Here is a 14,103-nt window from a genome sequence, read left to right as displayed (position 1 = left end):
TGCTCGCCTCCCTACCACTGAGGAAGTACAGCTCCCGCTCAGCCCAGTCAAAACTGTTCGCTGCCCTGGCCCCCAATGGTGGAACAAACTCCCTCACGACGCCAGGACAGCGGAGTCAATCACCACCTTCCGGAGACACCTGAAACCCCACCTCTTTAAGGAATACCTAGGATAGGATAAGTAATCCCTCTCACCCCCCCCCTAAGTTTTAGATGCACTATTGTAAAGTGACTGTCCCACTGGATGTCATAAGGTGAATGCACCAATTTGTAAGTCGCTCTGGATAAGAGCGTCTGCTAAATGACTTAAATGTCAAATGTAAATGTAAACATGGGCTTATTAAACAGACTTATCACTGGAATAGGCAGGGAGTTCACCTGCAAATACTCCTGATGAATCTAAGCAATAAGTCAATTGATTAATTGAAACGCCTTTCATCCTGTGTGCGTGTGTGTGTGTTTGTGTGTGTGCGTGCGTGCGTGTGTTTTGTGTGAGTGTGTGTGTGTGGATCGACACTACAGCAGAACCGGGGAGGGGCGTAAGCAGCACTGCAGCAGTGCGCTCTGCTCGAGAGGGAGAGCGCGAGCTGTCTACGGTAATGTTCCATACGCCCTCTCCGCCCCTGCTGCTCGAGACAGGTGGTCGGGACACATGCCTTCATCCTCGAGCGCTCCCCGGTTAAAATAAGAAAACAAATCGGTTGACAGACAGCGGTGGGACTGCTGATCGTGAGGCAAGCGCGTGCCCGATGGAATTGGAGCCGGTGACCACCGCGCAGCGAGCACTGGGCAGAGGAGAGAGAGGGGAAAGCAAGTTGGCGAGAGAACCTCACCGATTTACGTTTCTCACCATGACTATTGCGCTGGCTGCTTTTCCGCCGCAGCGGAGGGGATCGGTATTCACTCACAGAAGGAAGAAACACACACACCTCTGAGGCAAACCGGAGAGAGAGCATTACCGGGAATTTCCTTCTGTTCCATTATTCATTTGGATCCTAATAGCTGGTGGAAGTTGTCTCGTGGGGATTATGATGGCTTCGGGTGCCGGTAAAGCCCCGCAGCCCCCCGGGCCAGGCTCCGGTAGCCTTAACGGGATTGCAGCAGACTTACCGAACATAGAGCAGGAGCTGTATGACTATCAGATGCATGGCAAGATGTGCAAGAAGATAGCTCAGCTAACCAAGGTATGAGACAGGGGAGATATAGCTCAGCTAACCAAGGTATGAGACAGGGGAGATATAGCTCAGCTAACCAAGGTATGAGACAGGGGAGATATAGCTCAGCTAACCAAGGTATGAGACAGGGGAGATATAGCTCAGCTAACCAAGGTATGAGACAGGGGAGATATAGCTCAGCAAACCAAGGTATGAGACAGGGGAGATATAGCTCAGCTAACCAAGGTATGAACCAGGGGAGATATAGCTCAGCTAACCAAGGTATGAGACAGGGGAGATATAGCTCAGCTAACCAAGGTATGAGACAGGGGAGATAAAATCAAATCAAATCAAATCAAATAGAGGATGGAGGATATAGCTCAGCTAACCAAGGTATGAGACAGGGGAGATAGAGGATATAGCTCAGCTAACCAAGGTATGAGACAGGGGAGATAGAAGATATAGCTCAGCTAACCAAGGTATGAGACAGGGGAGATATAGCTCAGCTAACCAAGGTATGAAACAGGGGAGATAGAGGATATAGCTCAGCTAACCAAGGTATGAGACAGGGGAGATATAGCTCAGCTAAACAAGGTATGAAACAGGGGAGATAGAAGATATAGCTCAGCTAACCAAGGTATGAGACAGGGGAGATAGAGGATATAGCTCAGCTAACCAAGGTATGAGACAGGGGAGATAGAAGATATAGCTCAGCTAACCAAGGTATGAGACAGGGGAGATATAGCTCAGCTAACCAAGGTATGAGACAGGGGAGATAGAGGATATAGCTCAGCTAACCAAGGTATGAGACAGGGGAGATAGATAAAAGGTAAGACTGGACAGAGAGATAGATAACTCAGCTGGTAAGACTGGACAGAGAGATAGATAACTCAGCTGGTAAGACTGGACAGAGAGATAGATAACTCAGCTGGTAAGACTGGACAGAGAGATAGATAACTCAGCTGGTAAGACTGGACAGAGAGATAGATAACTCAACTGGTAAGACTGGACAGAGAGATAGATAACTCAGCTGGTAAGACTGGACAGAGAGATAGATAACTCAGCTGGTAAGACTGGACAGAGAGATAGATAACTCAGCTGGTAAGACTGGACAGAGAGATAGATAACTCAGCTGGTAAGACTGGACAGAGAGAGAGATAGATAACTCAGCTGGTAAGACTGGACAGAGAGATAGATAACTCAGCTGGTAAGACTGGACAGAGAGATAGATAACTCAGCTGGTAAGACTGGACAGAGAGAGAGATAGATAACTCAGCTGGTAAGACTGGACAGAGTGATAGATAACTCAGCTAGTAAGACTGGACAGAGAGATAGATAACTCAGCTGGTAAGACTGGACAGAGAGATAGATAACTCAGCTGGTAAGACTGGACAGAGAGAGAGATAGATAACTCAGCTGGTAAGACTGGACAGAGAGATAGATAACTCAGCTGGTAAGACTGGACAGAGAGATAGATAACTCAGCTGGTAAGACTGGACAGAGAGATAGATAACTCAGCTGGTAAGACTGGACAGAGTGATAGATAACTCAGCTAGTAAGACTGGACAGAGAGATAGATAACTCAGCTGGTAAGACTGGACAGAGAGATAGATAACTCAGCTGGTAAGACTGGACAGAGAGATAGATAACTCAGCTGGTAAGACTGGACAGAGAGATAGATAACTCAGCTGGTAAGACTGGACAGAGAGATAGATAACTCAGCTGGTAAGACTGGACAGAGAGATAGATAACTCAGCTGGTAAGACTGGACAGAGTGATAGATAACTCAGCTGGTAAGACTGGACAGAGAGAGAGATAGACAACTCAGCTGGTAAGACTGGACAGGGAGATAGATAACTCAGCTGGTAAGACTGGACAGAGAGATAGATAACTCAGCTAGTAAGACTGGACAGAGAGAGAGATAGATAACTCAGCTGGTAAGACTGGACAGAGAGATAGATAACTCAGCTAGGTAAGACTAGACAGAGAGATAGATAACTCAGCTGGTAAGACTGGACAGAGAGATAGATAACTCAGCTGGTAAGACTGGACAGAGAGAGAGATAGATAACTCAGCTGGTAAGACTGGACAGAGAGAGAGATAGACAACTCAGCTGGTAAGACTGGACAGAGAGATAGATAACTCAGCTGGTAAGACTCATGACAATGTGGTTATGGCTCCTCCATCTTCCCACGTCCACTCACTCTGTGTGTAGAGGACAATCAGTGTGTGTGTGTGTGTGTGTGTGTGTGTGTGTGTGTGTGTGTGTGTGTGTGTGTGTGTGTGTGTGTGTGTGTGTGTGTGTGTGTGTGTGTGTGTGTGTGTGTGTGTGTGTGTGTGTGTGTGTGTGTGTGGTGCCTGAAGTTTGACTGGTCAGCGTTTGTGTCTGTGTGTATTAGAATTGATGTTCATCAGCACTGGTAGTCTGTCTGTCTGTCTGTCTGTCTGTCTGTCTGTCTGTCTGTCTGTCTGTCTGTCTGTCTGTCTGTCTGTCTGTCTGTCTGTCTGTCTGTCTGTCTGTCTGTCTGTCTGTCTGTCTGTCTGTCTGTCTGTCTGTCTGTCTGTTCATCTGTCTGTTCATCTGTCTGTCTGTCTGTCTGCCTGCCTGTCTGTCTGTCTGCCCGCCTGTCTGTCTGTCTGTCCGTCTGTTCATCTGTCTGCCTGCCTGCCTGTCCGCCCGCCCGTCCGTCCGTCCGTCCGTCCGTCAGTCAGTCAGTCTGCCAGTCAGTCAGTCAGTCAGTCAGTCAGTCAGTCAGTCAGTCAGTCAGTCAGTCAGTCAGTCAGTCAGTCAGTCAGTCAGTCTGTCTGTCTGTCTGTCTGTCTGTCCGCCTATTTTAAACGAAACATTATAAAATCTTAATGAAGCCTTCCTGAACCCATTATAACACCTCTATAGATCCTTCATTGATCCCTCAGAACCAATGATCTCTTCTAAAAGGCCTGGGAGTCGTGATCCATTCTCCTGATGCAGGAAACAAATCACTGGTGGTCGGTTTCTATTGGCTGATAGTGTTGCTATTAGAAGGTGTTGGTCTGTTTCTATTGGCTGATAGTGTTGCTATTAGAAGGTGGTGTTGGTCTGTTTCTATTGGCTGATAGTGTTGCTATTAGAAGGTGTTGGTCTGTTTCTATTGGCTGATAGTGTTGCTATTAGAAGGTGTTGGTCTGTTTCTATTGGCTGATAGTGTTGCTATTAGAAGGTGGTGTTGGTCTGTTTCTATTGGCTGATAGTGTTGCTATTAGAAGGTGTTGGTCTGTTTCTATTGGCTGATAGTGTTGCTATGAGAAGGTGTTGGTCGGTTTCTATTGGCTGATAGTGTTGCTATTGGAAGGTGTTGGTCTGTTTCTATTGGCTGATAGTGTTGCTATTGGAAGGTGTTGGTCTGTTTCTATTGGCTGATAGTGTTGCTATTAGAAGGTGTTGGTCTGTTTCTATTGGCTGATAGTGTTGCTATTAGAAGGTGTTGGTCTGTTTCTATTGGCTGATAGTGTTGCTATTAGAAGGTGTTGGTCTGTTTCTATTGGCTGATAGTGTTGCTATTAGAAGGTGTTGGTCTGTTTCTATTGGCTGATAGTGTTGTTATTTGAGACAGACAGACAGACAGACAGACAGACAGACAGACAGACAGACAGACAGACAGACAGACAGACAGACAGACAGACAGACAGACAGACAGACAGACAGACAGACAGACAGACAGACAGACAGACAGACAGACAGACAGACAGACAGACAGACAGACAGACATGAAGTAGGTCTAAAGATAGCTACCAGCATGCTAGTAGTTATGTAGAAAACAGACGGGAGGAGGGAGGAGGGAAGACCCCCCCCCCCACACACACAGAGGTTATAGGCCAGTGTTCCTCAACTCTGGTCCTCCAGTACCCTACACACACCTGGTTAAACTACTGGTTAAACTACTCCTCCAGTACCCTACACACACCTGGTTAAACTACTGGTTAAACTACTCCTCCAGTACCCTACACACACCTGGTTAAACTACTGGTTAAACTACTGGTTAAACTACTGGTTAAACTACTGATTAAACTACTGGTTAAACTACTGGTTAAACTACTGGTTAAACTACTGGTTAAACTACTGATTAAACTACTGGTTAAACTACTGATTAAACTACTGATTAAACTACTGGTTAAACTACTGGTTAAACTACTGGTTAAACTACTGGTTAAACTACTGGTTAAACCACTGGTTAAACCACTGGTTAAACTACTGATTAAACTACTGGTTAAACTACACCTCCAGTACCCTACACACACCTGGTTAAACTACTGGTTAAACTACTGGTTAAACTACTGGTTAAACTACTGATTAAACTACTGGTTAAACTACTGGTTAAACTACTGGTTACACTACTGGTTACACTACTGATTAAACTACTGGTTAAACTACTGGTTAAACTACTGGTTAAACTACTGATTAAACTACTGGTTAAACTACTGGTTAAACTACTGGTTAAACTACTGATTAAACTACTGGTTAAACTACTGGTTAAACTACTGGTTAAACTACTGGTTAAACTACTGGTTAAACTACTGGTTAAACTACTCCTCCAGTACCCTACACACACCTGGTTAAACTACTGGTTAAACTACTGGTTAAACTACTGATTAAACTACTGATTAAACTACTGGTTAAACTACTGGTTAAACTACTGGTTAAACTTCTGATTAAACTACTGGTTAAACTACTGATTAAACTACTGGTTAAACTACTGGTTAAACTACTGGTTAAACTACTGGTTAAACTACTGGTTAAACTACTGATTAAACTACTGGTTAAACTACTGATTAAACTACTGATTAAACTACTGGTTAAACTACTGGTTAAACTACTGGTTAAACTACTGGTTAAACTACTGGTTAAACTACTGATTAAACTACTGATTAAACTACTGGTTAAACTACTGGTTAAACTACTGGTTACACTACTGGTTAAACTACTGGTTAAACTACTGGTTAAACTACTGATTAAACTACTGGTTAAACTACTGATTAAGGACAGAGGACAGAGAGCCTGGTAGGTTGGCCTAATACTACAGATGGTATTTGGGTCCATGTTAGTGGATGTTAGTTTTCGGGTAATAGCGTCTAGGCTGGGTGGTAGGGCTTCACTAAAGCCTCTTGGGTAATAGCGTCTAGGCTGGGTGGTAGGGCTTCACTAAAGCCTCTTGGGTAATAGCGTCTAGGCTGGGTGGTAGGGCTTCACTAAAGCCTCTTGGGTAATAGCGTCTCGGCTGGGTGGTAGGGCTTCACTAAAACCTCTTGGGTAATAGCATCTAGGCTAGGTGGTAGGGCTTCACTAAAGCCTCTTGGGTAATAGCGTCTAAGCTGGGTGGTAGGGCTTCACTAAAGCCTCTTGGGTAATAGCGTCTCGGCTGGGTGGTAGGGCTTCACTAAAGCCTCTTGGGTAATAGCGTTTCGGCTGGGTGGTAGGGCTTCACTAAAGCCTCTTGGGTAATAGCGTCCAGGCTGGGTGGTAGGGCTTCACTAAAGCCTCTTGGGTAATAGCGTCTAGGCTGGGTGGTAGGGCTTCACTAAAGCCTCTTGGGTAATAGCGTCCAGGCTGGGTGGTAGGGCTTCACTAAAGCCTCTTGGGTAATAGCGTCTAGGCTGGGTGGTAGGGCTTCACTAAAGCCTCTTGGGTAATAGCGTCTAGGCTGGGTGGTAGGGCTTCACTAAAGCCTCTTGGGTAATAGCGTCTCGGCTGGGTGGTAGGGCTTCACTAAAGCCTCTTGGGTAATAGCGTCTAGGCTAGGTGGTAGGGCTTCACTAAAGCCTCTTGGGTAATAGCATCTAAGCTGGGTGGTAGGGCTTCACTAAAGCCTCTTGGGTAATAGCGTCTCGGCTGGGTGGTAGGGCTTCACTAAAGCCTCTTGGGTAATAGCGTCTCGGCTGGGTGGTAGGGCTTCACTAAAGCCTCTTGGGTAATAGCGTCTAGGCTAGGTGGTAGGGCTTCACTAAAGCCTCTTGGGTAATAGCGTCTAGGCTGGGTGGTAGGGCTTCACTAAAGCCTCTTGGGTAATAGCGTCTAGGCTGGGTGGTAGGGCTTCACTAAAGCCTCTTGGGTAATAGAGTCTAGGCTGGGTGGTAGGGCTTCACTAAAGCCTCTTGGGTAATAGCGTCTAGGCTGGGCGGTAGGGCTTCACTAAAGCCTCTTGGGTAATAGCGTCTAGGCTGGGCGGTAGGGCTTCACTAAAGCCTCTTGGGTAATAGCGTCTAGGCTAGGTGGTAGGGCTTCACTAAAGCCTCTTGGGTAATAGCGTCTAGGCTGGGCGGTAGGGCTTCACTAAAGCCTCTTGGGTAATAGCGTCCAGGCTGGGTGGTAGGGCTTCACTAAAGCCTCTTGGGTAATAGCGTCTAGGCTGGGTGGTAGGGCTTCACTAAAGCCTCTTGGGTAATAGCGTCTAGGCTGGGTGGTAGGGCTTCACTAAAGCCTCTTGGGTAATAGAGTCTAGGCTGGGTGGTAGGGCTTCACTAAAGCCTCTTGGGTAATAGCGTCTCGGCTGGGTGGTAAGGGCTTCACTAAAGCCTCTTGGGTAATAGCGTCTCGGCTGGGTGGTAGGGCTTCACTAAAGCCTCTTGGGTAATAGCGTCTAGGCTGGGCGGTAGGGCTTCACTAAAGCCTCTTGGGTAATAGCGTCCAGGCTGGGTGGTAGGGCTTCACTAAAGCCTCTTGGGTAATAGCGTCTAGGCTGGGTGGTAGGGCTTCACTAAAGCCTCTTGGGTAATAGCGTCTAGGCTGGGTGGTAGGGCTTCACTAAAGCCTCTTGGGTAATAGAGTCTAGGCTGGGTGGTAGGGCTTCACTAAAGCCTCTTGGGTAATAGAGTCTAGGCTGGGTGGTAGGGCTTCACTAAAGCCTCTTGGGTAATAGCGTCTCGGCTGGGTGGTAAGGGCTTCACTAAAGCCTCTTGGGTAATAGCGTCTCGGCTGGGTGGTAGGGCTTCACTAAAGCCTCTTGGGTAATAGAGTCTAGGCTGGGTGGTAGGGCTTCACTAAAGCCTCTTGGGTAATAGCGTCTAGGCTGGGCGGTAGGGCTTCACTAAAGCCTCTTGGGTAATAGCGTCTAGGCTGGGTGGTGGTGGGGGGGGTGATATGCAGGGAATGTCTAACATGCTGTACCAGCCGTGCAGACAGAGAGGAGTCACCATAAAACCCTCCTCGGTTGTACACACACACACACACACACACACACACACACACACACACACACACACACACACACACACACACACACACACACACACACACACACACACACAGAGACACACACACAGACACAGACACAGACACACACACACACACACACACACACACACACACACACACACACACACACACACACACACACACACACACACACACACACACACACACACACACACACACACACACACACACACACACACACAGACACAGACACAGACACACACACACAGACACACACACAGGGTAGTCTAGTGGTTGGAGTAGTAACATACACAGAGACACTGTAGCTGGGGCGGCAGGGTACCCTAGTGGTTAGAGTGTAGAGGAGGTAGGTAGTCTAGTGGTTAGAGTGTAGAGGAGGCAGGTAGCCTAGTGGTTAGAGTGTAGAGGCGGCAGGTAGCCTAGTGGTTAGAGTGTAGAGGAGGCAGGTAGCCTAGTGGTTAGAGTGTAGAGGAGGCAGGTAGCCTAGTGGTTAGAGTGTAGAGGAGGCAGGTAGCCTAGTGGTTAGAGTGTAGAGGAGGCAGGTAGCCTAGTGGTTAGAGGAGGCAGGTAGTCTAGTGGTTAGAGTGTAGAGGAGGCAGGTAGCCTAGTGGTTAGAGGAGGCAGGTAGTCTAGTGGTTAGAGTGTAGAGGAGGCAGGTAGTCTAGTGGTTAGAGTGTAGAGGAGGCAGGGTACCCTAGTGGTTAGAGTGTAGAGGCGGCAGGGTACCCTAGTGGTTAGAGTGTAGAGGCGGCAGGGTAGCCTAGTGGTTAGAGCGTTGGACTAGGTTGCAAGTTCAAACCCCCGAGCTGACAAGGTACAAATCTGTCGTTCTGCCCCTGAACAGGCAGTTAACCCGCTGTTCCCAGGCCGTCATTGAAAATAAGAATTTGTTCTTAACTGACTTGCCTGGTTAAATAAAGGTAAAAAAAAATATACTGTTTACATCCTGAATGACCTCTCGTAATGTGTGATTTAAAACATGGCTACTGATTGATCAACTCAATACATATCGATAGATATCAATCTGAACATGAATCTCTTTCCTCTCGTCTCACCTCCGTCCTCCCCTCTTTTAATCAAAACGTCAGGTGATCTATTCTCTGAACACTAAGAACGAAGAGCAGGAGGCGGCCCTTCAGGCTGTCAGCCACGCCCACCAGGAAGAGCTGAGGCGGGTTACCACGGGGACGTGTACCGAGGGGGAGGAGTCGGTAGTGCTTAGGACACGCCTCTCAGAGCTGCAGGAAACTCTAGCTCAGGTACCCCGTCTGTCCGTCCAACATGTTCGTCTGTTACCCAGTCTGTTCCAGTGTGGATCACCACAGCTTAATTAACTCTGTGTGTCTCTACTCCTCCAGGTTCAGGTAGACTTTGAGAGCTACCGTGTCCAGGCGGAGGAGAGGGATCGTGGGGTAGAGGCAGAGCTAAGGAGGGACTATGAGGAAAAGCTCCAGGCTCTGGGGCTGGAGAGACAGGAGACCCAGGCCCAACTCAACACGGCCCACGACGAGAGTCTCCGACTGGGGAGAGAGCTGGAGACGGCTGGGGAGGCTGCGCAGTGCCTGGGGGTTCAATGTGATGAACTACGGAGGAAAGGAGAAGAGGAGCGAGGGAAAGGGAAGGAGGAGGAGACGGAGAGAATGAGACTCCTCTCGGAGGAGGTGAAGACTCTGAGGAAAGGGAAGGAGCGAGCGGAGGAAGAGAGAGAGAGAGCAGGGAGAGAGGAGAGGGAGAAGTGGGAGAGGGAGAGAGCAGAGAGAGAGGAGAGGGAGGAGTGGGAGAGGGAGAGAGCAGTGAGAGAGGAGAGGGAGAAGTGGGAGACGAGGATGAAGGAGGTGACAGAGGAGAAGGAGGAGTTGAAGAGGAGCATGGAGGAGGCGCGCAGGGAGGAGAGACGGCAGTGGGAGCAGAGAGAGGAGGAGGAGAAGAGAGGGATGAGTACAGTACTGAGAGAGAGAGTGAGGAAGGCGGAGGGAGAGATGGAGGGCAGTCTGCAGCGACTCAACGAGAGCAAGAGACACGCTGCCAAACTACAAGACAGAATACAGGTACTCACCCTAACAGGACAGAATACAGGTACTCACATACAGGTACTCACCCTAACAGGACAGAATACAGGTACTCACATACAGGTACTCACCCTAACAGGATAGAATACAGGTACTCACTCTAACAGGACAGAATACAGGTACTCACCCTAACAGGACAGAATACAGGTACTCACCCTAACAGGACAGAATACAGGTACTCACCCTAACAGGACAGAATACAGGTACTCACCCTAACAGGACAGAATACAGGTACTCACCCTAACAGGACAGAATACAGGTACTCACCCTAACAGGACAGAATACAGGTACTCACCCTAACAGGACAGAATACAGGTACTCACCCTAACAGGACAGAATACAGGTACTCACCCTAACAGGACAGAATACAGGTACTCACCCTAACAGGACAGAATACAGGTACTCACCCTAACAGGACAGAATACAGGTACTCACCCTAACAGGACAGAATACAGGTACTCACCCTAACAGGACAGAATACAGGTACTCACCCTAACAGGACAGAATACAGGTACTCACCCTAACAGGACAGAATACAGGTACTCACCCTAACAGGACAGAATACAGGTACTCACCCTAACAGGACAGAATACAGGTACTCACCCTAACAGGACAGAATACAGGTACTCACTCTAACAGGACAGAATACAGGTACTCACCCTAACTGGACAGAATACAGAATACAGGTACTCACCCTAACAGGACAGAATACAGGTACTCCCCCTAACAGGACAGAATACAGAATACAGGTACTCACCCTAACAGGACAGAATAGAGGTACTCACCCTAACAGGACAGAATACAGGTACTCACCCTAACAGGACAGAATACAGGTACTCACCCTAACAGGCCAGAATACAGGTACTCACCCTAACAGGCCAGAATACAGGTACTCACCCTAACAGGACAGAATACAGGTACTCACCCTAACAGGACAGAATACAGGTACTCACCCTAACAGGACAGAATACAGGTACTCCCCCTAACAGGACAGAATACAGGTACTCACCCTAACAGGACAGAATACAGGTACTCCCCCTAACAGGACAGAATACAGATACTCACCCTAACAGGACAGAATACAGGTACTCACCCTAACAGGACAGAATACAGGTACTCACCCTAACAGGACAGAATACAGGTAATCCCCCTAACAGGACAGAATACAGGTACTCACCCTAACAGGACAGAATACAGGTACTCACCCTAACACGCCAGAATACAGGTACTCACCCTAACAGGACAGAATACAGGTACTCACCCTAACAGGACAGAATACAGGTACTCACCCTAACAGGACAGAATACAGGTACTCACCCTAACAGGACAGAATACAGGTACTCACCCTAACAGGACAGAATACAGGTACTCACCCTAACAGGACAGAATACAGGTACTCACACTGTGGTTTTATTTTGGGGAACAAAAACATTTATTCCCTGACCCGTAATCCTAACCCTAAAACGAAACATAAACCTAACCCCTAACTCTAAACCACACCCCTAACCCCTAACCCTAACTCTAAACCTAAACCCTAACCCTAACCCTAACTCTAAACCTGAACCCTAACCCTAACTCTAAACCCGAACCCTAACACTAAACCCGAACCCTAACTCTAAACCCGAACTCTAAACCTAAACCCGAACCCTAACCCCTAACCCTAACTCTAAACCTAACCCCTAACCCTAATAGAGATAGAATCCTAGTCTTTATATAGTCAGTGACTCTGTCACATAGTTTCCTGTGTATCCGTCCTTCTAGCCCTGCTACTTCCTGTTTCCCTGTGTGAACCTTGTCATGGAAATTTCCTCTATTTACCAAATCACGAGAGCAAACCACACACAACTCAGAGTTAGTTATCTCAAAGTCCATGTTTTAATTATATGAGCTCTATCACAACCCTGTGACTCTCAGATCAATTCAGTGTCTATCAATGAATTCTCTGAGAGTCCCTCACACATTGCAACTGAGATCCTTTATAGCAAAGACACACATAGTCAGACAGCATTGGCCATAATTTATCGTTCAGCTTTGTCTCCTAAACTATGTGCTTTTCTCAAACTCAGATCCTAAACCAATCCTCCATATCAACAGCCATATATCAAATCCATCCTATCTTGACAAGATCACAGAGACACACTGACTGGCACACAGACATTGTGGAGCCAAGTGATACACGCTTGACCTCTCCCCTCTCTCCGGCCCAAATAACTTAGTCTTGACAGAGAACAGATACTGCAACCCCGCCACAGTATTATACAAACACATTCTGATGAGAAGTAACTTACAAACATATGATGAATATAAAACATCTTACCTATGTTACCAACTAATTCTGATTATTCTCCAACAACCTCACCCTCTACTTCCTGTTTCCCTGTGTGAACCTCACCCTCGACTTCCTGTTTCCCTGTGTGAACCTCACCCTCGACTTCCTGTTTCCCTGTGTGAAGCTCACCCTCTACTTCCTGTTTCCCTGTGTGAAGCTCACCCTCTACTTCCTGTTTCCCTGTGTGAACCTCACCCTCTACTTCCTACCATCTCTCTCTCTCTAGGACCTGGAGGAGGAGTTGGAGTCGGGGAGGAGGCGTGTCTCGGGGGCAGAGGGTGGGGCTAAGAGGGCATGGGAGGAGTTAGTCGTGGCCAAAGAGAGACTACTGCTGCAGGAGGAGGAGCTGCAGAGCAAATCAGGTAATCAATCAACCAATCAAGCAATTAATCAATTAATACGTTAATGCAAAAATACATTAATAAAACTATCTAAGAATCAATCAATCAATTAATACGTAAATACATTATAAAACAATCAATGAATCAATTATTCAATTAATTAATCAATGATTACATAAATACATTCATAAAACAATCAATGAATCAATCAACCAATTAATCAATTATTCAATCAATCAAACAATTAATACACCAATCACTCAACCAATCCATTAATCGATAAATCAATCAACCATTCAATAAAGGAGTTTAAAATGTAACGTGTACGTCTGTATTTGTGCATTCCGTGTGTGTGTGTGTGTGTCTGTGTGTCTGTCAGAGGAGCTGCTGAGTCGTGGTGTGTGTGAGGGGTGTGTGTGTGTGAACGTGGAGGAGTTGAAAGGTCAGGTGAACAAACTGCAGAGCAGGAACAGAGAGCTGGAGTTGCAGAGCAGTGGGAGAAACAACGAAAGGTAGACACACACACACACACACACACACACACACACACACACACACACACACACACACACACACACACACACACACACACACACACACACACACACACACACACACACACCAACTTTGAATGAATTCCTGTAATGTTACAACATTCTGACCGTGTGTGTGTGTCTGTCTGTGTGTGTGTGTGTCCAGCATGCGGAGGCCCTGGCTAGTCTGCGTTCTGAGATGGTGAGGGCTCAGTCAGAGGAACTCCGGAGAGAACGGAAACACGCAGAGGTGGAAAAGGAACAAATGCAGAAAGAGATGGAGGAAGAGAAAGACAGACTGCAGAAAGAGAGAGAAGAAGAGAGAGAACGCCTGCAGAAAGAGATAGAAGAAGAGAGAGACAGACTGCAGAAAGAGAGAGAAGAAGAGAGAGACAGACTGCAGAAAGAGAGAGAAGAAGAGAGAGAACGCCTGCAGAAAGAGAGAGAAGAAGAGAGAGAACGCCTGCA

General features: G+C 47.2%; 1 protein-coding gene across 1 annotated transcript in view; it reads left to right on the top strand.

The window, feature by feature from the left end:
• Positions 1-656: 656 nt before the first annotated feature.
• The window catches only part of LOC124018064 (trichohyalin-like), a 33,347-nt gene continuing 19,900 nt past the window's right edge, over positions 657-14,103 (top strand). Inside the window, exons 1-7 of the mRNA XM_046333324.1 lie at positions 657-1,183; positions 9,452-9,622; positions 9,722-10,076; positions 10,239-10,411; positions 12,988-13,123; positions 13,482-13,614; positions 13,802-13,820. Coding sequence (XP_046189280.1) covers positions 1,028-1,183; positions 9,452-9,622; positions 9,722-10,076; positions 10,239-10,411; positions 12,988-13,123; positions 13,482-13,614; positions 13,802-13,820 — 1,143 coding nt within the window. The 5' untranslated portion in view covers positions 657-1,027. The remainder of the gene's footprint in view (positions 1,184-9,451; positions 9,623-9,721; positions 10,077-10,238; positions 10,412-12,987; positions 13,124-13,481; positions 13,615-13,801; positions 13,821-14,103) is intronic.

Source organism: Oncorhynchus gorbuscha, unplaced genomic scaffold (assembly GCF_021184085.1).
Source record: "Oncorhynchus gorbuscha isolate QuinsamMale2020 ecotype Even-year unplaced genomic scaffold, OgorEven_v1.0 Un_scaffold_387, whole genome shotgun sequence".
Classification (NCBI taxonomy): domain Eukaryota; kingdom Metazoa; phylum Chordata; class Actinopteri; order Salmoniformes; family Salmonidae; genus Oncorhynchus; species Oncorhynchus gorbuscha.
Note: the sequence above shows the minus strand (reverse complement) of the source record. Positions and strands in the feature narration are given on the sequence as shown.